This window comes from Ascidiella aspersa, chromosome 4 (assembly GCF_963924565.1).
Source record: "Ascidiella aspersa chromosome 4, kaAscAspe10.2, whole genome shotgun sequence".
Lineage (NCBI taxonomy): Eukaryota > Metazoa > Chordata > Ascidiacea > Phlebobranchia > Ascidiidae > Ascidiella > Ascidiella aspersa.
Window position 1 is genome coordinate 10034965 of NC_139450.1, and position 26161 is coordinate 10061125.

Genomic DNA, 26161 nt, shown 5'->3' on the forward strand with positions numbered 1-26161 from the left:
TGTCTTAGCTTTGTAGGCGAACAAAATATATTATATATTGAAATATATTAGATATGTTTGTTTATGTATTCCTTTACTATAACCAGTTTGTTATCTCGATAGCAATATATTCTGATAAATTGTTGCAGCCTGAGGGTCGCATTTGTCATGTAGTACATTTATCAGGTTAGTACGTATTTCCGAACACACTGTCAATGCGGTAGTTTATACAGGATACCCCGCCATTCCCTGGCGACTGTTCCTGTTGTGTATGTAAAAGATAGACTTTTCTGATTGTGGAAATCCCAGACAATTAACCGGTCGACAGGGAAACATTACAGCTAACGCCCTATACTGTTTGTTATTAGTGCAAAACCTTTTACAATGCAGCTGAACGAAGAAGTTAACTTTTCAGTAAGCAGCCAATTTTTGCATTCTAAGATGCGATAATATTTTAGTAACTAAAATCTTTTTGTCAGTACAGCATATATTCATGTAACGCAAAACAATTATGTAGCAGGTTTCTGTCTGTCGAATATTGACAGCTTGTGTGATTATTGTATTTCGAAGTATTCCAAGTAAAACAGAATTAGACGTTTGTCTAAAAGCTCATATATAAGTCACAGTTTTTAACATAGAAATATTAGGGTGCAACTATAAACTATACTGTTGTGAATTGTTTTCGAAAACTGGAAAACATCATGGTAAATTATTGCATCTTTTTTTAAACACGCTGTTTAGACTATTTGTTGTTTGAAGCATAGGAAAAATAAATCAGGTCAAATGTTTCGCTTTGCAACGGTTGCGATTCTGCTTGTATTAGTCTCACAATGCTATTCGACTCGAGGTAAAAAAATGTTTAAGACAAGTTGATTTAAACAAATTGTGCATTTTTCTCTCTCACCTATTAAACCTTTTTGTTTCAGTTGACTGTAAGACAAAGTTTTCGGATTTGGTTGGCGCCGCCATGCACGTCGTGTGCCCGAAAAAATGCCTCAAAAAGCCGGGAAAGGTTTGTGGAACTGGTCATTACTCCCCAGACAGCCTTGTATGCAAGTCTGCCTTACATGCTGGGAATTTAATAGGTATATACTTAGACCTACAGTAGTTTTAGTTCACCAGGTAAGTTTGACTTATTTTTGCACAAATATCACGTTATAAAATATGATTTGACCATACAGTTGATCCAATTGTAGGCCTACAACTGAGGGTTGCGGAGTCGGTTTGTTTTGCTGGACGCGGACTCCCGAGTCCCAATCACGTGCGCATGTGCACTGTGCAGTACCAAATCTCGAAACTAATAAAACCGAAATCTGTAAATTGTAAAGGTGGAATAGCATATAATGAAATATTTTCCACCCATGTTTTTTAGTTTACGTAAATAGGTAAGCAACAAACTGTATAATCGAAGCCTGATTTGGGACTCAACACAATTCTACATTCAGACTCGGGTTATTTTTAACCGACACCACATCCCTGGTACAAATAAATTGGATTAAACCCTATCTTCTTTATGTTTAGTAAGTGGGTAGCGCCAGACACTAAAGTAGTGTGATATTTTTGCAAAATTTGGTCTGTTGAGTACGATATCTCATTGGCTTGACATGGACATAAACTAGAGTACTTGTTTTCAGTATGTAGGGTTTCGATGTTCTTTCGTTTAAAATAGGACTTTTAAGGCATTTTTAAACAGCTTGTTTACTTAACTATATTTGTACTTTTGTGTTTGCTTTAGACAAGATTGGAGGAAGCCTTGGTATCTTGAAAGGTCTGCCCCAAACAACATATGCGAAGTCGACACAACACGGCGTGCACAGCGCCAACTGTTCCTCAACTGGGCCTTCATTTTCGTTTGCTCGTAAGTTGCTGTTTTACGTGTTTTTTTGCGTCTCAACATTATTTTGATACTTTGCACACACTTTCTTTTTTTTTACTTGACGCATTTTCTGTAAAAGTACTTGATTTGTTTAAAGATTTTCATACAATTGACTTAATTTGAACTTCAATTTGGCAAACTACGTAGGCTACATTAACATAAAGTCTTATCAATTTTCTTTTTTTTTAAATTGTCTTTGGGGTTAATTTTTCGCTTGCTATTAGCCTATTTGTTTTTTTGTGGTGGCTAAGAGATAATGGTTGGAAGAGAGTAAGTTTATTACTTTTCTAGCCTAAAATAATAAAATTTGATTGATGCCAATAACTTGACTTGGATTTGACTTACCAGGGCTTGGACTTGAAACTTGTTTTTGTTGAGTATAACTTTACTTTACTAAATATGTAAGTTTGCAAATAAATTTTACAACAATCCATAGACAACAATCATATCATCTGGCAGCGTTGTTAAATATGAAAATTTGCAGATAAGGTGTGTTCCGTAGCTTACTACAGACGTCCTGATGTTCCAGCCGGAACAGCAGTTGATTGCTCCAATATCAACAGTTTTCCGGGAAGTAAGTACACTTCGAATTATTGCCTTTTTACCAAAAGCATTAATTAGTTCAATGTGATCAGAAAGCAGCTTGTTTCTTTATTTTCCAGAAGCAAATAATTGTGAAGCGGGTGACTGCAAAAACGGGGCTACATGTACCTCCGGAAAGCATCACTTTACTTGCACATGCGCACCAGGTTTTACAGGAGGCGACTGCAGCCATGGTATGCATCAAGCAAAAAGTCCACGGCATATTTCGTGCTAGCCAAAAGCTAAGGCTCAAGTACATTGGTGGACCAGTTTTGTCATTAATTTAATTCTAAAATGCGTGCCATTTTCTCTTCCCTTGTATCTTTATAACTGTTTCGGTGAACCGCCTTTAAACAAATCCTTAGAAATATTTAAAAAAAATGACTTGAGTTAAGTAGACATCGCATGGTAGTCTGTGCTTTCATAATGGTAGTTTTACGCAATTTGTTCTCCGCGTCTAACTATATACGTACTATATTCATGTTCTATAAATATAATATTATGTGCGCACCAAATATAGCCTCAAAAAGTAAAACTAAAACAAATTGGTTTACAAATATTGTTTGTAAAAGCTTTACTCTAACAAGAATCTCTCTAATAGACCTTTTGGAAAGAAATGTTTAGTAAATTGATCGACAACCACCAGGATACTGATTTTACGCCGTCCTTTACAGAAACTGGTGGCGAATGACAATATTGTCTTACAATATTATAATAGTATTATGCGAATCAAAAAAAAATAATGTTTGATTGGAAGGCGCTCTGCAAGTTTAAATTGCAAAAACTATATTTCCATTTCTGTTTAAGTAATGGACTCTTGTGACCCTTCGCCCTGCATTAACGGAGGAACCTGCGTAAATGGCCACAACGACTTCACATGTTCCTGTACTGAACAATACGCCGGAAAAACTTGTCAAAAACGTAAAAGAGAATTCAATATTACAAATATTTTCGACATACGGCAATATTAATGTATTTGCACAAAAAAAAAACTTCAAAAGTATGTTTAATTAACACAACATATTTATACTAGCAATCGCCGAATGCTACGCTGGTGTGAGCAACAGCTCCATAATAAAGAATTCACAAATGACTGCGTCAACATTTTACAATCCATCATTGGAGCCCTTCTTCGCTCGTCTGGACAACAACGGCAATAATAACAATGCCAAACCGCAAGGTTGTTGGGCTCCAAAAGGTCAGTTAATGCTGTGTGCTAGTAAAACATAAACTATAGGACCGCTCTAATTTGCAATTTACGTGCAACAGTCAAAGCTGCTGGTCAATGGCTGAACGTCGATTTTCTGGTTGAAAAGGAAATATATGGAGTCATTACTCAGGGTCGACAGAAGAACTACATACAATATTTCACGGCGTTTAAAATGGCATACAGCAATGACGGTGTCACCTACACATTGATTAAGGACGCTTCAAATAAAGACAAGGTATGTTGTTACAAACCTTTTTGTAAGAATTAAAGACCAAGTAAAACAACGTTTAAGTCACCACGTGGTAACCAGGGAGTTATTTTCACCTTTATGATGCGTTGTCGACACCTAAACCTTGGTTTCGCGCCATCTTTTCAAAAGTTGTCATGCTTGAGTTTTTTGAAATATCTTAGCTATATTGCAACAATCTTATTTGGCTTGTTATGTAGATTTTCGAGGGAAATATAGATCGTAACGGGCACAAGATCAATTACTTTCCAAGTCCTGTGAGAGCACGATACATGAGAATCGTGACGCACACCTGGCACATCTATCCAAGTCTTCGCTTGGAGTACCTTGTGTGCTAAGTTTTACCCAATCTACAGACCCCTACTGGACGAAATTATCTAATTGAATTTCTCTTTCTTTTTATTATATTGCGTTTCTATATCTAAGTTTTACTTTTGTTATTACACTTAATATTGCATTCAAAAACTTTTCTGAAAGTTGTACATTATAGGACATAGGTCCCTAATTAAGAAACACAATGTCCAGCTCAGGTATGACCAGGGCCGGATTAACCAATAGGCTAATACTATAGCCTTAGGCCCTGGGAAAATTCGGTCCTAAATTTTTTAAGGTTAAATTTTTGTAACTGATAGTGATACAGATCCAGTATCATTACAGTACAGTTTTTGCTTAAAAACTAGTAACTGAGTCGAGTCAATATGTGCCTTGTGTCTGAGTAGGTAAATAAATCGTTTTATTCATGCTACAAATGAGAACTATTTACGTTCTGTGCTATCACTTTTAAAAGGAACACACAACAAAACCTAAAAAGCAACAATACCTAAAGCAGAAAAAATTATAAACCCATAGAATAAAGACCAATGACATAAAGCTCAAATACGCAGATTACTGCCCAATACAGAATGAGATCAAAATCGTCTGAATAAGACCTAATCTGTCAAAATACGTCCTAAATTCATCGTAATATTGCCTTCAATGAGCAAAATAACACCTGAAACTGTGTTAGGTCTGGCATGGGTCGCTTTGGTGTCGACATTTGGACACCCTAGTTTGACCTGCGCCATTAGGGCGCCGCTGTTTTTGCATTGGATTTTTGGCCCTGTTTGGGGTTATTGGTGGGTAATGTGTGGGGTTAGAAAATGGATAGGGGTTAAAATTATTAGGGGAGTTAGTGATGTACTTAGGGGTGAGGTTTGAGGATAGGTAAAGTTCTGTTTAGGACTTATTCTGGCTATTTAGGTCTTATTCTGACGGGTTTTGGACTTCTATTTCGGTCTTATGGCTGGAGTCCCTTTTAAGCATAGATAGTGATTTTCTTAGAGGTTTGAGGGTAACCGCACAACGCCAGCGTTTTGCGACAGACGCTACCGCTAGAAGCAAAACGCATTTAGTGTGAACCAACCGATACGTATGCTAGATGTAAGGCAAGGAAAATGTAATTTTCCATATAAGCTTCATTTTAATAGGGGAGATGTGGAACCAGTGACTCGAGAGCTGTTTTCCTCTTTCCATTTAAAATAGTTTTTGAGGATTTGAGACAGTTAAATGATTTTTGAGGCAAAAAAGTAAAATTATGTCCTCTAATAGAATTTGTATTTTGTTCTAGAATCTAGAACAAGCTTTTTCAATCGTGGCCCTCGGTCCCCTTGGGGGGCTGTTACGCCCCCGCCACGACCTGCGCACTGGGGTCTGACCCCAGACCCCATACAGTTGCCCGGCGGGACGCAACCGCGTGAGTTCTTGTTGTTTGCAAAGGCTTCTGGTCAGATAAGCTACCTGTCATAACCACAACTAAAATTCCAATCAAAAGTATATTGTTACAACGAATTAAAACGTTATCAAATAGCATTAGTGAACGTTATTTTCAAGTTAATGTGAGACAGACAGCCACCGCCTATTGCAGCGACTGTCGGCTAAAACTTCGCAAAAAACTTCTCTAGAGAAAAGCCGAAAGCCGCTAAGAAACGACATGCGTAGGAAGAAAAAGAACACGAAAGTTGCGTCATATTTGGCCAATAAGACTGGCCGGCACTCTAAAAACATGGCTAGGCATTACAGCGGCCATTCTAAGGCCAATTTGCAGCGGGAGTCAGACGCCAGCGAAACAAGTGGCTTGTTTTGCAGATAGTGAGAAAACCGCCCGCAAGACTGACAGTTATAGATTACGAGGTTAAAGGTTACATGTCAAGTTTGAAACGAGGCGAACTGAAGCAGGAAAACTCAGAAATTTTACACACAACAATACGGAAAACTTTGCATCATCAAATATGATATTATGTAACTGAAGAACATATTTGGCAAACGAAAGCTGAAACGCGTAATCCAAAGCCCTATTTATCACATCGTAAAATCACTTAATGAACTCTAAGATTTGGCTTATGGCAATTAATTAATTTGGGTGTTTAACGTGTTGATAAACACGTAACAGGGGCCACGGGCATAACTCTCTATAGCTAGGTTGTAGTTTGCAAAACCCAACTACACAAGTGTCTTTATTTATAAAATTTGTCGTTAGCTTAAATTTGTGATTTTAGTCATGACCTTTCTTGTAACGTATTGTTACTCATTTTTCTAACACGTTCTTTGATTTAGGCCTACTTGCATGTAGGGATGTTCAAAGTAGAATGTTGTATCCTTTTATTACGTTTTTTCGCGAAGTTTTACGCCTAATCGTACGTTTGCGAGTGGCAAGATTGGGGATAGAGGTCTGTCCATTACTGTGTTGCTTTATATGTAGCCATGTGTCAGCGTTTTTTCGGGCAGCCAATTACTTGACGATAACCTTCGCCTAATCTTTAAGTTTCCGTCAAATGGTGTTGGGCAAGCAACTAACTTGTAATGCCTGGTGCAGAGATTTCCCAATTTCCTTAAAGAGTTTGCAAAAGAACATTCCATCGTGAAACGCGCAAGGTATGCTACGGGGTTACTCAATGTCAACTTTTAAGCCAATATTCAGCTAGGTCATGGATCGGCAGCCTCAGGGCTGGGGAGCCGGAGCTGGAGCCCGGAGATAAGCATTTTCTCTGGAGCCAGAGCCGGAGCCGGAGCCATTGTTATTATTCTTGTGGAGCTGGAGCCGGAGCTGGAGCCATTTTTATTATTTTTGTGGAGCTGGAGCCGGAGCCGTTTATATTATTTTTGTGAAGCCGGAGCCGGAGCCCTTTTTTATTATTTTTTGTGGAGCTGGAGCCATTTTTCAATTTGTGGTGAGAAAGCTAAGAAAATATATTTTTATCCATCTCCAACGTTAGTTAGCCAAAAGCAATTTTTAAAACTTGCCATTGAATAAGTGAGTGTTGGCACCGGAGCTGGAGCCGGAGTCATTGGGTGTGTGTTTGATGGCTCCGGAGCTGGAGCCGGAGCCAAAGGATATGAGTTTTACTACTCCGGAGCTGGAGCCGGAGCCAAAGGATTGAGTTTTACGACTCCGGAGCTGGAGCCGGAGCCATTTAATAATTGCCTGATGGCTTCGGAGCTAATACTATTTTACGGTGGCTCCCCAGCCCTGGGCAACCTACGGCCCGCCAATGTAATTCATCCGACCCGCCGCCTCATCGACAAACTAGACACGAGTCCATTTCAAATAGGCCTATTTTTTTACTTTTTGACTATACGTAAGTGCGAAAAATGTTCGCGCTTCGCGCGAATGTTCTTTCTGCATCCGGTTTGTTTACGTTTTGATGCTGGCCTTTCAAGTAGATCTGCGCTTAAAAAAGGTTAGCAAACGCTGAATAGTTCAACTCTTAAGGTTATTGCCTTTCCTGAAAGTAATTTTTTTATTAAGTCGTATGGATAACGAGGTTTCGACACGAATTTTAATTTGCGCCAACATTTTACTTCCTCCGTAAACGTAATTAAACACATCTTTAGGTGCAAAAAAGATCCGAGACCCGCCTGATTTACAGTTGTTCTAACATTTTAATAACACAATTCTTAGTTAACATTTTGTGCGGCCCGCGGAGGACTTTCTGAGTTTGGTTTTGGCTCACGACTAGAAATAGGTTGCCGACCCCTGAGCTAGCTTATGCACAGCGTATTTGCCAAACAATAGTAACACATTAAAATAAAAATATAGGAATCATCTCGGCGAATGTAGTGACAAAACATTAGTCGAACACAAAAAAAACTCGTCGGAGTCCAAAAACAAGCCTGGCAATGACTACCTAAGTTAGTTTAATTTAAAACGATTGATTTGTTAAATAATTAGAAAGTAGGTGTTCTCTTCTTACATTTTGAGTTAAATGCTGCTTCACATTACGACCTCAAAATCCTATTTTACGAGGTAAATAAAAAACCTGCAGATACGAAAAAGTTAAAAGTGACCCACTGGTCCCACAGCTCGTCCCTACAATGAGTCTATGACCCTTAATTACATTTATTACATGTTTTTTTTATATTATGTTTGGGTTATTTTGCAGAATCCTAAATAATTACAATTTTTCATGTATGTATTTTTACTACTTTTTGTAGCCTCGTTTGCAAAATTAGGCCCTTTCCTGGTAAATAGCCTTAGGCCCATAATACCCTTAATCCGGCCCTGGGTATGACAGTGGAACTTTTAATTATCGGTGGGATCTGATCAATTCAGCGGTTAAATTCATGCTTTTCGTAGATTATTTCAGACATACCGCAACATTACAGACTATAGTCCAGCGCATTATAATCGGTGCGCCATTGTTAAGTTGCCAGGTTTACCACGGGCAAAATAAGTAATATTTAAATAAATAAAACATAATTTTGATTACTTTCTTTTCCGGTTAGCTCATTGATGCCACAGTAATATGCAGTCTATGTGCTGAAAGCTTGCAAGCAATTGAAGAGAAATACCGGTATCCCAAAATAATTCGCGATCACTTCGCTCGCCAGGTGCGCCACCACTGTATAAAGTGTGCACCCTGAAGTAAAACAAGGTTAAGCAGCACTGGATTAGACAATAACAATAAGAACCTAAATACATTTCTCAATCATTTACGACATCTAGCGGTAACCGTAATTAACACTTTAATTTTTTACATCGAGCCTTTGCACTTACAAGCTGGATTACACTTACAAGCACAATTACTTTTCAAGCACTTATTCTCTCTAAAATTAAAAGCGTTTTTAAAAAAATGAAAACTTTTATTTATACATGATTGCCGCGATTGATTTATATTGTGAATAAACAATGGCATAGGATTTTTGGGGGGCTTGTGTGCCATTTTTATAAGGTCGCGTGCCACATTTGGGTATCCCGTGTTGGACACCCCTGCTCTAAACTGTATGCAATTTTCGACTATAGAAAATAAACAAAGCAGTATTGTACTTTCGGCCCAACCTTTGTGGTAGCCTAGATATAAAAAACAGCTATTTGAATAGTGCAGTGTTGACATCCATTAAAATGAATAAGGGCATGCTTTGACGCACACCCCGCTTTTCAACAATTAAACAATATAAATAGCAGAAAATGTATAGGTGTCATTGGCAGATATTTTAAAGAATTGCAAAGATTGTTTAAAAACGAAAATCAATTTCATGTTTGGTTTTTGCCTTTTTCGTGTCTGTTGTGCTTGTTCCTGACCGCATACCCTTCTCTAAACCGATTTTTCTTATTTATGGCTTTTCTTTTTTTATTCTTTTTATTTTTTTTTATTTAAGATAAATTTAGGCGAGCTAGGCTTAAAAAAGATGTCGTCTACTATGGCCAACATACACAACGAAAGAGCCAAGGCAAGTCTTTCTCAAACTTTTTCTGTATAAAAATCTATCAAACAGCAAGCTCTCCACCTATAAACCAGTAATTCTTCAACTTTTTTCTCGCAGCACAGTAAAAGAAAACAAATTTATGGCAGAATTAAAAAAATTAACAATAACATAAGTTTTGACATATATCCTAACTATTTCAGTTTTCCAATAGGGAGTGTGCATTTAAAATTCGCATGCTATTCTGCATGCATATTTGTATTGTAAATAAGGTATTTAAAATATTACAAAGTTTCGCGACACACTTGAAAATATCTCGAGGGACACTATGGTCTGCCGCGACACACAGTTTCAGAACCACTTTTATAACTATAGTCAGTGCGTGATTATGCGTTATTCCAGTGGTCTCCAACCTGGTCGCCTAAAACTTTTGTGGGCCGCCATCACTGACAAATTCCTGCAGTTTTAGTGATTTCATTTCAGTCGTGGTTTAAACTAGCGCAATGGTTATATTAAACTGTTTAAACAAATTAAAAAAATGTGTTTCATTGTCGACTTTATATCCAAGTGTTAATAAAAACTTCTCATTTTGATACACATGTCTAGCAACAGTTGTCTATAGAGTTTGTGTATGATTTAAGCATATTCAATCGCTTGTATTATTTAGTTCAAGCATTACATCTGAAATCCGACCGGCCGCATGTAAATGTTGATTTCAGTTTATTTGAATTGGGGTCGGCTAATAAAAAGGTTGTAGACCACTGCGTTAAACTCTAAATCGAAGCCTAGTGGTCACTGTAATTGAATTTCACTCTTTAGCAAGTGTCTGGATGAAATTGTCGTACTACGGCTAGCGAGTAGCTTATTTGGAAAGATGCGCTTGCGACAGTTATTTATACAAACGCTAGGAGCTTGCGCATTTGGAATTAGAAAAACAAAACTGAAATTTAGTAAGAATATGACAGCGTGAGTTGCATAACGAATAGTGTTTGCCAGCATAGCCTATATTCGTTTTCGATGTATTCGACAGGGTACATATCCTTTGTCCTCCCACAAAATGGTGTCAAATTACCGATTAGGTTTGCAAATCCTTGAAAAGAAATATAATTTATGGGATTTTTTTAAGTGTTTTGTTTGTTTGTATTATTGATTAATATTTGCTTCGTGCACCAATTTTAATTACAAAATGTTATTGTTTGGCAAACAACTGCTAAATCCGTATTCTATGTTGAAATTTTTAACATGCATTCTGTTCATCACCGATAAACGATTAAAGAGATTGCATCAGCAGCATATATGTTAGATGAAACGGTATCCCGATCAGTTCTATTACCCATAAACAACAATGCACATTTACCACCTATTTAGGCCATTTTTTATGATGGCATACCGGTAAACTCAGGCTGGTGTGTTTGTAGAACACATTGTCAATGCGGCCGTTCATACAGGATAACCTCTATACCGATATGACCAGTGTTCCTGTTGTGATTATGTTATACAAGACCCTGATGATGGACATCCTATTTAACCAACCGGCAGAAATACATCACAGCTAACGGCAAATATTTTAACTATATCGTGCTGATTATTATTGTTGTTTGCATAAGCCTATCATTACTGAATTGTATCATGAAAGTAAAAGTTGGTGTTACACAGAAGAGACCTTGTCGCATTTTAATCCGCAGCATTTTATTAGTGTAAAAATCTACATTTGTTTTGATGAAGTTCAGGAGCAGTTTCCAGGCAGGATTTGGCAAATATATCCACGTAAATGCAAAGTAATCTGCAATGTTTGCAATGCTTAGACTTTTACTATGGTGTTTTTTGGAAAAAAATCTTTTTGGAAAAACGCTACAGAGTTCTAAGTTTAATTGTTTGATGACGCCACGTTATGACGACCTAACAAATATATTGATTAATATATAGTTCTATTGGTACTTTGTAGATCACATAATCACAAGGACGTTGTACTCTGTAAGGCAATTAATAGCATCAAGTTACATGAACCAAATGTAATGTTTCGCTTCGCAGCAATTTTAGTTTTTCTGGGATTTGGCTTACAATGTTATTCAAATAAAGGTAAGAACATACAGTAGATAAAACATGCATACACATACGTGTACAACAGCTGTGATCTTGCCCTTTTGAAGATTTACGGTGTAACATAGTAATAACCAATAAATTTAAATTTGACCTGGTCATTTTTTAACGCATTTTATGTTTCAGTCAACTGTGACACCAAGTTTTCCGATTTGGTTGGCGACGCAATCCACGTCGTGTGCCCAAAAAACTGCCACAGAAATCCAGGAAAAGTTTGCGGAACTGGCCATTACTCCTCTGACAGTTTTGTGTGCAAGGCTGCGTTACACGCCGGAAATTTATTAGGTAAACACTTTAATCGTGAGGGGAACAATTAAAACCTGCGCAGGATGTGTTCGCAGCGGTAAACGCTTCACATGTTGGTACAATATTTATAATGTATCGTGGTTTTTTTTCAAAGTAATTTCAACGAGCATCTGTAAAAAATAAAAGTAAAAATAAAACATGCTTAACCTGCTGCCACATGCTATATGTATAGGTAATAGTATTTATTTTGGAATCATGTAGTCGGTTGTTAGAAACCGTACATTTATCAAAATACTTTTCGTTTCCTTTAAGATGCCGTTGGCGGCACCCTTGGTATTTTAAGACACTCTCCGAGAACAACGTATGCAAAGTCGTCTCAACACGGCGTACATAGTGCCCAGTGCACTACACCCGGACATTCGTTTTCGTTTGCGAGTGAGTCACTTTTTTGTTATTTGAAGGTAAGTTTTTACACAAACACGTTTAATATAAAATCGGGTTTTTAGATACGGCACATTCGGAGGTTTTCTACATCAAGCCCGATGCTCCTGTTGGCACAGCGGTTGGCTGCTCCAACATTCTCAGCTTGGCCGGTAGTAAGTACGACCGCAGTTATATAATTCCTAAAAGCACAAATAGTTTCTGAAATGTAAAGAAAAGTCTAAAGTGAAGTCCGAGTTCTGGCCGGTACATTACATTGTAACGTATTTCGCAGGAGCTAACAACTGTCCGACGGATTTCTGCAAAAACGGAGCTACATGTACCAGTGAAAAGCACCACTTTACTTGCACATGCGCACCAGGTTTCACGGGCAGCGACTGCAGCCATGGTATGTGTCGACTGCAGCCATAGAATATTTTTAGCCGTGGTCATAACTAGTCATGAAAAAAGGGTTGGCCCACGCGTTTTTTAAGCCCATTTATTGCTCCTAATATCCACTGCAACGTATTATAATCACGTGCTTTGAAACTCAAAAACTTTTCAAAGCGGACATATTAGAACGTATGTATTAGTTTATTTAGTATTGTGTTTTGAATCGTTGTTTAAATAAAACCTTGTTAATCGTCTAATTGAAAGGGATAACTACAATTATTCAATCAAAAAATACCTTTTAGGAAATGATTTCATATTGTCGGCTTGGCAACACAGTTTTTTTTATTTCACACTTCAATTTTCGACAACAGAATCCTTTAAATTGCTTAAAAAATAAAGCGTCGGAATAATTTTTTATATTGGCGGTTTAGTTTTGATATGAATGCGATTTGCAGTATCGAATTCGACAATTAAGGAGCACACCTGTCAATGTAACTAAAAAAAACAAAATTTAATATTGAAGTGGTCTACACTGCAGTAGTGTAAATTATATTTACATTTCTGTTTTAGTATTGGACTCTTGTGACCCTTCGCCCTGCATTAACGGAGGAACCTGCGTAAATGGCCACAACGACTTCACATGTTCCTGTACTGAACAATACGCCGGAAAAACTTGCCAAAAACGTAAAAGAGAATTCAATATTACAAATGTTTTCGACATACGTCAACATTAACATATTCACAGAAAAATATTCGTTAAAGCATTGCGAAAAACGTAAAATTTAGATGGGCCCTTGTTAAAATATTATCCTTAACCCTATAAAGAAAAAATATGAAAATCATTTTGTAATAAAAAATCCGTTTCAACTAGTAATCGACGAATGCTACGCCGGTGTAACCAACAGCTCTATTGTTAAAAATGCCCAAATGACGGCTTCGACAATTTTCAATCCGACGTTGCAACCCTTCTTCGCGCGTCTTAACAGCAAAGGTGCCAACGCAAGAAACAAACCACAAGGCTGCTGGACTCCCAAAGGTTTAGCTAAATCGTTATGTACTCAATGAACAAAATAGTGAATGTCAATTATACTTTTATTAAATGATATGGTACTGTTGATTCTCTTCAATGTAAGTTGCTTGTAGCAACAAAATGTAGTAGCAAAATGTGCTTTCTTCTGAACCTGATGTGTAGCTCAGTCGATAGAGCGACGATACCGGTTTTGCTGCGGAGGTTGTGAGTTCGAACCTCACTGCGACTAGTTTTTTTGCTAGCCTGCTTTGCTTGTATCAATAAGCCCGTTTATATGCACGTTTAAGCCGGATTTGAATCTGTTTCGTTAATTCATTCTCTCTCGTTTTGGTGCTGGAATGAATTAAGTTCTCTCGTTTCTTAATCGGTCAAAAGGAGTGGTTTTCAATCCGTTCGCCGCTTAATCTGTTCGTTTCGCGGACGGCCGAAATCGTTTAATGTAGAATGACCTGCTTTAACGCAGTAAACATCACGTTACTTTTGGGGCATTATGACGTAACACGAATGGCTAGTAGTGAACAAAACAACAAGTTTAGCGCATAAGGAAAGAATATTACATACACTCGTTAGATAATTTGTGACAGAGGTGCTGGTCTAGAATCCACAAAGGATGCGAGTTTGGGTAGGTTTAAATAGTAATACTTGGCCCACCCTCACCCAAATATTGTACATTGCTTTAATAATTGTCTCAGGATTTTAGGCCAGCGCCAAATACAGTTTTCATTAGTCATGTTTGGTACATCTCATCACCTTCTTTTGTCCACTCTGCCTTGTATATAGCGTTGACCAGCACACATAAGCTTAACTTTTCTGCACTTAAATTCTGTGTGCCAGGTAAACTAAAGCACTATACAGTCAAAAACATAATGCGGCAAACCAAACTCCATCGGCAACCCAACCTCAAGTAATTCTTGTTTTTTTTCAATTTTAGGTTTAAAAAAACGAACAAGCAGCAATAGATTGCTACCGCAAGGAGTAGCCTAAGCCAAAAAATCGGTTGTGCGTCAGAGGTTTACTGGAATATTACGTAATATTGCATATCAGTGCAGCTTGAACACTCAAGCTGGCTTGAATTTCGCGCCATGTAATTACGACGCTGGAACGGATTACTTTTCAATCCGGATTGAACCTTAATCTAATCCGGCCGCGAAAGGTGCATATAAACAGGCTTATTGATCGACAGATTCAAGTCTGCGATGGCTTTCAGGGTGTTATTATAAATTTCGCACACCAAAATTACAAGGCAAACTTACATAAATGGTTTGTTTTTATTTTATTTCAATTGAGAAAAAAGTAACCTATTGTAAATCATTCAGAAAACTTTCCCTTACCTAAAATTTTAAAAAACAGTCAGAGCTGCTGGACAATGGCTAAACGTCGATTTTCTGGTGGAAAAGGAAATATATGGAGTGATAACTCAGGGTCGCCCAAAGAACTCCTTCCAATATTCCACATCGTTTAAGATTTCCTACAGTAATGACGGAACTAACTACACATTTATTAAGGATGCTTCAAATCAAGAAAAGGTAGATTATGATGGATTAGTCTCAAGCGTTTAACGGGCAATAAAAATTATGCTTTACAGATAACGAACTTTTAAATAAAATATATAACAAACAGAACCTGCCGGGAAAAATATATAACAAACAGAACCATTTTTTATATCGTTTCAATGGAATACGCCCTTATTTATATATCTTGAAATCGTGGGGAAACTGCGATACAGCCAATTAAATTTATGCCATTCAGTCCGTGAATTGTCCCCGAATAATTTATTGTAAAAATGCCTAACAAGCCATCAGAAAACGTATGGTTGTAGAGTTGGACTCACTAGAATAAGCATTGTTTCGCATCAAATGCACAAAAATATAATTAGTTGATTCTTATATTTGTTTTTCAGATATTTGAGGGAAATATGGATCGTAACACTCACAAGCTCAATTACTTTCCAAGTCCTGTGAGAGCACGATACATAAGAATCGTGACGCACACCTGGCACATCTACCCAAGTCTTCGCTTGGAGTACCTTGTGTGCTAAATCATTCCTAAACAGTAGAAATCGTATTCGAGAAATAGAGCATTTTTTTTCATACACACACGTCGTTTGTTCTTCATACTATATTCCTATTTCTTTTTCTATTTTGTCATTACATTTTAAATTGCCTGGATGTTTTCTTGTTCTACTTCAGTCTTCAAAATAATGCAATGGCAGGCCAGAATACTTTGCGCCGTCAGGTTGGACGACTTTTTCAGATAAAAAAAATAAACTTACGCATACTTCATAGTAGCGTGGTCCAACTTCAGGCCCTCGGACACTTTTTAATTCCCGTGAACAAATCGCCCGGCCACACATTGCCGCATTTGCACTCTTTTTTATTTCGCTGCTGTGAGGGGCCCCCAAACTTCATTTTTTGTCATCTGTAACCAAATAAACGTAAAATTTTAGGCGCTTTGCCTTTTGATATGTCATGCATTATTACATGCTATTGTTTTTACCATGAAGGCGCCGTGTATCATATTTTAACATTTACTTTGTGTCCACAGCGTGAAGCTGTGTGGACTAAGACCCGTGAAAATACAATTTATGCAAAATTATTTAGTTAATTAATTTTATATACAGCTTTGCAAAATGGCAATTGTGACGTGATCGAGTACTAACTACACAACTTTTAAAACAAGATAAACGCAATGTACTCTTTTCGCGCTTTTTTGCTAACTTTTATTCGGGTAAACCAATCAGGTGTTGAAATAATACAGTGCTCATATTTTTATAAGCCCAATGCGGCAAATATACCTCTGAGGTAAACGTTTTGCCAAGTGAAACCAAAATACGCAAATTTGCGTTGCATAATTGCCCATCAAGTTTTGACATCATATGTAGGTTTTAAACTGAAATCCTTGATCCGGCCCGGCAACACTGGCCCACCATTTGAAACGACTCGCGACAAAATATATAGGTTTGTATAGGTATTAGAGTTTAACCGGGTAGTCGGAAAACTTTGTATGTCGAGGCCCAAAATAATTTGTCACAAGCTTACAAATTTCACAAAATCTCCGTAATGCGTGACGTCATAAAATAATTAATCTTTAACAAACCTGTGGTTCTCCAGCAAACTAATACGCAAATATGCAGCTGAAATCTAGCCCGATCTTGCGAAGCGCATAAGAAGCGCTTTTTGTTTTGCGGTTAATTAAATAAATAGAAACGCCAACCTTTGGGCCGCGCCCCACAGTTTGCCGACCACTGTTTTAACCCACTATATAAAGTCTCCTAGCGCTGTGAGCCTTTTACAGATAAGATTCATAGTCGGCCACTTTTTTGCGTTGTTCGGTAAAGCTACTATATCAGGGGTTTATAGCTGATGGACGTGAATGGTTAAGAAGGGAGGCTTAGTTTTTATTCGTTGAATACTAAGTTTTGCTTACACGAATATCTCCTATTAATCCTGTCCGTTAAAATATGATTCCTTTATTGTAGTATTGATAAAAACTCTTAGGAGATTGCGACTAAAAAGACAGAGACTTACCTAAACCGTTTTATTGTTTTAGTGCGACAAAAACGTCTATAAGTTGTTTTACAAGACATAATAAGATCACGCTTTTAGTATAGCAGCCAATTGTTTTTAGATATTTTTTCTCCAATCGTTAAACAACTTTTGCAAAATTACATATCTAAATTTACCAGGACTTTTCTAATAAGGGTGTGGATTCATAGCTGTTTTTCAGCATTTTTTACGCAATGTTGGGACTTTACGACGCAAAACTACCGATTTTCATATGTATTTATAATCAATTATGTTCGACTAACTCAGTTAGCATATTCAAAAGTAGGGTGCGCTGTTGCATAGTTACCCTTGTAGTGAGGATACGTTGTTGATCATGTTTGTAATAAATTTATCAGGTAAGTGCACTTTGTCGATCCCAATATCAATGCAGTAATTCATGACAGGATGCTGCCAAAACCCACGTGACGGTATGGTTATGATTCTGTAAGCGTCAGGCATTTCTCTTTTTAGTTTAACATCCTATGTAACTGAACGACAGTAATATGTCACGGCCAACGCCCAATGTGTTAATGTTTAGCTACTCTACTTTGGCACCATTTTAGACTTGTAAATTCGTTGAAATAAAAGTAGACATTACACCTATATTTAAAAAAGTAAAGTTAGAACTACAGCGAAATTGAACAGAATCATTATCCACTGTTATTAAAATAGATTACTTCTGATGATTTTTTGCTGTTGGATAAAGGTGGTATTTCTCCTCTTTTTAGAAATATACCGTAGGGATAGTTTAAGAGGTGGATTATATGAACCAGTCGACACAAAATAAATTCCGAACTGAATTCTTCAATATATCCCAAATTTCCATACCCAAATCCGCAGCTTACTCCATCGAATGACGTAACTAAAACAAGTAATCCTAACAATGAAAGTGATCCTATAGGTCAAACAGGGGGCGTGGCATTGTTTTTGCAAAATGTGCACAAAATGTGCGCACATTTAAAAATGATTAAAATCAGAGTTGGAGTTCGGGTTCGAGTTCGAGTTCGAATTCGAGTTCGAGTTTGAGTTCGAGCTCGAGCTCGAGCTCGAGTTCTAGTTTAGGTTCGAGTTATGGGTGAATAAAAATTGCCTAAATGTAGCCTACGAAATATTGCCAGTGTGCAAAATTTTTAATAAAAACAGCTGAGCAAAGGTATATGTGCAAGTGAGAAAGAAACAGGGTTATATTTCTCTCTGCCCATGTGCAATGTGCGACTCTTTGCGATCAACCAAGTAAGGAATGCGACTCTTGGTCTCTGACTGGTTGGTCTGTTATTGGTTTTGCGATGAAAAAGGTTGATCGGTGTTGCATGGCCATTCAGTTTAGAATTAGGTATATCATTTTTTAGCTAAAAGAGTCACAAAACCTTTTTGCTGAGCGCAGTTCACCTCTGGCCTAAACATTAATGAAAAATTCATGCACCGAATCAACCTATACATAAAGGAAATGCTGTTCATCGCGTTAATGAATTTATCAGGTAATTGCCATTTGTCGATTACAGTTGCAATTTTGCAAAACAATAATTCATAACAGGATGCCGCCAAGGCCGATGTGACGTTCTGGTTTCACATCCTATTTAACTAAGCAAACGCTATATGTTACAGTTCACGCCCGGTATTTTATCTATTGAGTTATTACCTCCACACTAGCTTAAAGTCGAAACTGTTCGCGAAGAGTCATTCACAGTCTTACACTGAGATACAGTCGTATTGTAAGGTGAAGTGTAAGGTGAATTTTATTTATATTATCAGGAGACAAACGAAATAATATTAACTATAAACCAATCCAAAACTTTTGTTGTGAAAGAATTGTATCTCCTGTTTTTAGAATATACACCCACCGTTTTGTCTGTAGTAAAGGTAATTGCAGCATTGTCAGGCAAACAAATTCCGAAATGTTTCGATTAGCAGCGATTGCGATTCTCTTGGGATTGGTGGCACATTGTTACTCGAAAAAAAGTAAGTAAACAGCAAAACTTCCTAAATCGATTAAGTCCAATTTTTGACGCATAGTTTTTTTTAATTCGTACGTTACTGAATTTAATATAATGCCAGAATGTTTCGAGTTTGTTAACTACAAAAACCTGTGTTTTGTGCGGGTTGAGTTAAAATGAAATTTATTTGTAACTTTTTCTTTTTTTATGGTATCTTGTACTCTCGTTAACAGAAAATAGAACATCAAACTTATATAATTATCTTATGGTCAATAGAAAGCAGGGAAATTAAACATTTAACAAAATAACATGACAGCGATTATATTTCTGATAAACCTAAGTCTTTCCAGCGGAAAAAATACGTCTTACATCAGCTTACGTTTTATTATGTTTCAGTCGGCTGTGACACAAAGTTTTCGGATTTGGTTGGCGGCGCCATGAGCGTCGTGTGCCCGAAAAACTGCCTCAAAAAGCCGGGAAAGGTTTGTGGAACTGGCAATTACTCAAAAGACAGCGCTGTGTGCAAGTCTGCACTTCACGCTGGCAATTTATTAGGTAAGTCTATACTTTGACCTCGTACAATTGTATCAGCCTAATCTAAGTGTAAAAGTATAGAAACACATAAGGGTTTTCTAAAATACACTAGGACTTAATACAGTGCGCATATTTAAATCAATAAAACACACCACAGTTGCGTTCACAGCGCTAAACGCTATTGTTTTTGCTATAATAGAAAAAAAAACGATAAGTATCGGATGTAACAGTCATCAACTTAAATATACTACTTTAAACTATTTTTTCTTTATTTTGCCGTCAGATAGCATTGGTGGTAGCCTTGGCATCTTGAAAAAACCGCGCCGGAAATCCTACAGAAAATCATTCCAACACGGCGTACACAGCGCCCAGTGCACTAAACCCGGACCTTCGTTTTCGTTCGCGCGTGAGTATTGTTCTTTTACATTGTTGTTGTGTTGACGTGCATTTTTAGCATTTTGTAAATTTGAATTTAGCATTAAAAACAACTCATTACCAATAAGCAAAACTGACGTGTAAGTTTTACTAATAAAAAAAATCGATTTTCAGATAAGGTACGGGCGGTGGCATACTACAGACGTCCCGATGTTCCAGCCGGTACATCAGTTGATTGCTCCAACATCGGCAGTTTTCCAGGGAGTCAGTGAAATAACAGTAACCCAATACTTAAATTAAACGAACAATTTCAAACAAACACAAAATAATTAAATAATTTTCCTGTTGCGGAAACAAACATACAGCAGCATAGTGTTTGTTTTTTCCTTATATACAATGTATTTCCTTTTTATAGAAACACGTTAACCAATCAATCAACAATCGTGTATCTCTAATGGGTAAAATCGGATTATCAAATTAAAATAAGTATTTTTTTGTGTGTTTCTTAGGAGCAAATAATTGCGAAGCGGGTTCCTGCCAAAACGGGGGTACATGTACCTCTGGAGAGCATCATTTTACATGCACATGCCCAACAGGTTTCACAGGAGGCGACTGCAGCCATGGTATGTATCATACGCCAAGTAGGCCTATTAATAAGGCTTTTAGTTGATGGCTAAATATCAAAAGTTTGCAGGACTGGTGAGAATTTCTTTGCCTTACCAATGTCTGTTTATCACGTTATACCAGGAGATGCCTGATATAGGATATTGCATGGTGTTTCTAATATTTTTCCGAATTTCGTTTGGCCGAAACAGCGTTTGATTCAAAATTGCAAATTTTGTACCGACTTCAATATTCTGTACCAAATTGTTCGCAAAATTTAGTAAAACGGAACGACATTTTTTGTTATTTTTTGTAGCTAATTATGATCAATTTTTTTTGCACCATTCTCTGAACGAACAACAATTGTTTCCGACTACTTTTTACATTGCATCCCGGCAAACGTATAAAACATGGGTTTACGTAAAAATATATGGACCTTATCGGATTCGCATTTTGTTGCTGGAAAAGAAAATGCTCTCGTATATTTATTTAGTTTGATTTAAAAAGGGCTATAGAGTTCACCGTAAATATAGGTAATTTGATAAAAAGAATACAAATAAAACATTATATAAGTGTTTAATAATATTTCAACAAATTTATTTAGCTAATTATATAGTTCAACATAATATAAAACACATTTAATCATCAAAGATAGACTTGGTCGAATTAAAAATTCGGCTGAGGTATTTTCTGTTATTTTACTTCAAGTTACGCGTCATCACATTACCCTGTTGCAGCTTTGGACTCCTGTAATCCGTCACCTTGCCTTAACGGTGGAACCTGCCATACCGGCCAGAATGAGTTCATCTGTTCCTGTACCAATGAATACGCGGGACAAACTTGCGGAAAACGTAAACTATTATTTTACATCTTTTAAACTTGCAATTACCTTGAAGTTTTTTAAAAACAAAATGACACCTGTCTGTCACAATAAAACGTGTTTAACTAGCTATCGCGGAATGCTACGCTGGTGTGAACAACGCGTCGATCATTGCAAACAGCCAAATGACGGCCTCAAGTGAATGGAATCCAACATTGGGCGCCCAAATGGCTCGTTTGAACAAGAAAGGATTCGTGAACCAAGCAATGACACAGGGTTGCTGGGCTCCAGGCTGTACGTTAAAATGTTGCATGATACAAGTAAAAGTGAAAATCTTTTCTAATAACTCCTATCTTGTTAAACTAAAAACATCAGATTATACTAAAAAGTAATTATATTTTTAAATACTTGATTTTACAGCACCAACTACTGCACAATGGCTAAAAGTTGATTTTCTGACTAAAAAAAAATTATATGGAGTCATCACCCAGGGTCGGCCAGTAAATGCTAAACAGTATTTTGAATCGTACAAGTTGTCATACAGTGATAACGATTCAGCTTGGAAATTCATTAAAAACGCCAAAGATGAAGTCATGGTAAGCGTCGAGTAATGTAATTATGAAATAACAAACTTGTTATGGCCACATTGTAAGTTTACATTATTTTATCAGAGAACATAGTTACAATGTAAGGAGATAGCACTGCCTAAACAATTAAACACTCAGATTTAAGAGTTTGATATTTAGCCTAAATATTGCACCTCTTTGTGTTTTCGAAACCATATATAAGAGTTAAAACTTTATGGGCAACCAGCAAACCTTGTTGATGAGATCATATTAAACTGATCTGTTAAAAACAACACTTTTCTATCGTATGGATACCTTTGCTTGGTGTGAAAGGTTTGAGCAATGTGTAAATCCGGTAAAGCAGTTGACCTAACGGTTTTACTGAGGACCCATAGTTTTTAAATAATTTTGCTGTCAACAGTAGGCATCCCATAGTGTGATTGCCGCGCCTTACCTTTACACTTATGACGATCACTACTCGGCCTACATAACCTAAGTATTAAGAACCATATCCGTGTAAAAACGCTCCAACAAAACTAACGGACTTAAACGGGTTGCATATAATATTTAACATTGATGTGTGCCTTAATTTGATATTTTACGCCTATAGAACGAATAAACTATCCATTGTAAATTTCGTAAAGCAATGCTTATTTCATTGATCGGCTACGATTTGTGCCATACAGAGAGGTTTCTGCCATAAGATATACAACAAAAACTATACAGCGTTATACGTCGTTTGTTAAAATAATTCAACAGACTTTACAAGGATAGAAACTTTGAAAAACGGTCTCAACCACTTCGGCGTTTACAATAAATAAACATTAAGAGGTTTTTATAACCCATTTTACTAATTAGAAACATTATAGTGTTACCTATCAGTATATTTTTTGTAGTTACTGTTCAAAAAATGTTTCTACCTTTGGAATTGTTGCTTTCTAAGTTGAAAGCTAACAGCTTTTTGATTACGCAACAACACCAAAAAACAATTTGTGGCAGCTGCAAGTTCGTTTTCATTCACCGTTTATAGATCACGTTAGGTTTTATTTACCTGTAACGAAAAACCCTGAGCAGACGAAAGCACATTAGGTTGAATTCCTTTGAAATAGTTTGTTAACTTATTTGCCTTTCCTTTTCAGGTTTTCGAAGGAAACACGGATCGTGACACCCACAAGGTTAACCGCTTCCCAACCCCGATAACAGCACGATACATGAAAATCACACCGGTAACCTGGTATGGCTTTCCCAGTCTTCGCTTGGAATACCTTCTGTGCTAAATGTTACACAATCAACGAACCCCGACCTCAACGATTAAACGAAGTCCAATGACCTAGCATCTGTCTTTATTTTGTTTTATCCTATATTATTATTATAACCCATTTTTAGTTGATTACATTTAGTTAATACACTTAATAATGCATCAAGTTCGATTTGTTTTTCGACTGGGTGGAACAGAGAATAGAACGAATTTAGTCCATTCAGGTTGAGCTTTAAGTTATTTATCAGGGTATGACACTTAGTAGCTAAATTTGCGGCCAGAACAGCTATCCTTTACGTATTATTATGCAATGTAATGCAAAAAATCGACATTTGAATTCAACAGGGTCATAGGCAGTATAGGATATACATACACATAGTAGGATTACGAATATTATGGGCTCTGATACAATTAAACTTGACCTAGAAATGTATCAACTGATATTTATCCCAGGTTTTATTTCAAATTCATACACTTCATTATTGTCGTTATCAGAAAGAAAAACTTTATAGCCTAACACAAACTATGAAGTAAGTATTTTGAACTATGACGTTCAATTCAATTTCACATCAAAATGTCGTTTTGAGTTGCATCTTAGAACATTTGAAGTGTATTTTTCTTCATAAAACTTGACGAGGACCAACAAACTTAAAAAAAAAAGAAAAAAGGGACCAACAAAAACATGAGAAGGACCAACCCTACACGCGGCATCTGCCCAGGCCATTTTTTTGCACCGAATGTTTTTTACGTAACGAATTTAACTTTGACTGTGGAGTGTGGTGCAATTGATTCGATTGCGTCGCCTATATCCGAGGGTCAAGACTTAAGATTTACCAGCAGGAAATACATTCAGAATTTGCAGAATCTATCGACAAAATATCAAACAGGCCGCACGCACCATTTTTTACGTCGAGTTTATTTGAACTATATACAACAATACTTTCCTGGTGCAAATAGAAATGAAGTCAAAGTCTCCCAAAGGACACCGATTAATTTTTCTTTAAGTTTATTATGTCCCGCAGTAATTCTTTCAACCTTCCCTTGTCCGGTCGCCTTTTAGGGCCTTGTAGCTTACACTTATCTCACAAAGCCTTTATTAAATGATTTAAACTGAATTGACCAACGATTTTTCGTTTGTTATATTTCAGCGACGTTAGATGTTATTTAACTATAGGCGGGCCCGGGTTGAACAGTGAATAACTACTGTGTTGTTTATGGCAGAGATGTCAAACTCAAGCCTTACTAAGGGCCGCATGGAAAAATTTGAGTGCGTCAGCGGGCCGCACTATCTAAACTAAAAATCATAAACTGTTTTATAATCAATTATATTGTTTGTATCTGCAATGTGCTTAATTATACAGCCTAGATATGCGTACACGTTTTAGCACCATTTTTAAAAACAAAGTAATGGAGTGTCATGGGCAAGGAGTCGAACCGAAACCGAATCGGAGCTTTATAAACCGTTTTGTTTTGGGGCTAATTTTACTTAAACAGTCCCCAAACTTGAACCGTTTAAACTTTAAAGAAAATTAGGAAGTCGAACCGTATGTGAACCGAATAACTTTAACCAAACCTGAAAACGTCAAAAAGGCGATTTACTCCAGCATAACGTCACACTACGTAATTGTGGCGCGGCTAAATAATCAATGCAATTTTAGTTTTCGTTTTTTACGCAATGTATAGCAAAGTCCACCGAACAACGTACAATGCTTTACTTATTTGTTATGCAGGAGTACAAGGATAGCGATAAAGATGTCCATGAGAGATAAACTTACTGTATACGTTTTACAAACAAAATAAAACTTCAGAAAAATTGCGAAAGATGGAACCAAACATGAACCATTCTTTAAAACAACTGCGCATTTTTAACGTTGTGCGTTTTTATGGGCAACTGTCTTTTTTAGGTTATTACCTCTTTGTTATATATTTTTAACATCTTAAAAGAGTTAGATCAAACATTATAGGATTACAATAGTTTATGATCGTATATTGTAAAATAATATATGAAATTATTTATACAGTTTTTGATAAGATATTTACACTGAACCAAAAACGGACTTTTTTAAACCGGTTTTTAAAATAACTTTAGTAAAACAGGAACTGAACAGAAACTTTAATATTGAAACCTAAACTGAATCGGATTTAAAAAAAATCTTGAACCAGAACTGAACCTACACAGGATAAAGTGTAACGGTTCGACTCCCTGGTTCATGATTTCAAGAAAGCTTAAGAAATTTCAAATGAATCGGCTTTAATTTGCCACTAAATTTCTTGAGATATTTTCTGCTTTTAAAACAAGAAAATAGTATTGAAAAGCAGCAATTCCGCCAGTTTAGGACAGTATTTTTGAACTATTTCCAAAAGGGGGGAGGGTCCCTTCTTGCTCCCTTGCGGGTGTCTATGTAGTGTGATTTTAAAAACAAAAAAACTTACTGTAAACCCCACTTTTCGTCAAGTAGGTATTTTTCGTTTCTTTTACCAAGAGAAGACATTGTGACAGCAAACAATTTTTGAAGACAAAAATTTGGAAGATATAGTTTGTTAATGAGATTATGCGCTTGATTCTGGCATAGTTAAAGTATACGTGCGCACGCTTTGGAAACCTTTGTGCGGTCGCATTTGGACTACCCCTAGTTTGACCGGTGCCGTTGGGGCGCCGTTGTTTTGGAACAGGATTAATTGCCCTTCTTTGGGGTTAGCGAGGATGGATGGTATATTGGGGTTAGAGGAAAGTTGACGTTATTAGTCATGCACTTAGGAGCGG

General features: G+C 36.9%; 1 protein-coding gene across 1 annotated transcript; it reads left to right on the forward strand.

Moving 5' to 3' along the window:
- Positions 1-697: 697 nt before the first annotated feature.
- Positions 698-23557, forward strand: LOC146147105 (uncharacterized). The gene is made up of 23 exons (XM_083387917.1): positions 698-826; positions 906-1064; positions 1715-1837; positions 2340-2429; positions 2518-2631; positions 3245-3358; positions 3471-3635; positions 3707-3882; positions 4095-4227; positions 11800-11958; positions 12232-12354; positions 12426-12515; positions 13303-13416; positions 15113-15288; positions 15663-15791; positions 16307-16331; positions 19638-19796; positions 20325-20414; positions 20660-20773; positions 21491-21604; positions 21703-21867; positions 21994-22169; positions 23279-23557. Exons 1-23 carry the CDS (start codon positions 763-765, stop codon positions 23414-23416), a joined length of 2910 nt encoding a protein of 969 aa, XP_083244043.1. The 5' UTR covers positions 698-762; the 3' UTR covers positions 23417-23557.
- Positions 23558-26161: the final 2604 nt, after the last annotated feature.

What these genes read in the sequence shown, in the direction of transcription:
- LOC146147105 (XM_083387917.1), top strand. Translation starts at nt 763, where the DNA reads ATGTTTCGCTTTGCAACGGTTGCGATTCTGCTTGTATTAGTCTCACAA. An exon ending in ACGCTTCAAATAAAGACAAG is followed by an intron (nt 3,883 to 4,094) that starts GTATGTTGTTAC and finishes CTTGTTATGTAG; the next exon opens with ATTTTCGAGGGAAATATAGA. An exon ending in CATCGGCAGTTTTCCAGGGA is followed by an intron (nt 20,415 to 20,659) that starts GTCAGTGAAATA and finishes TGTGTTTCTTAG; the next exon opens with GAGCAAATAATTGCGAAGCG.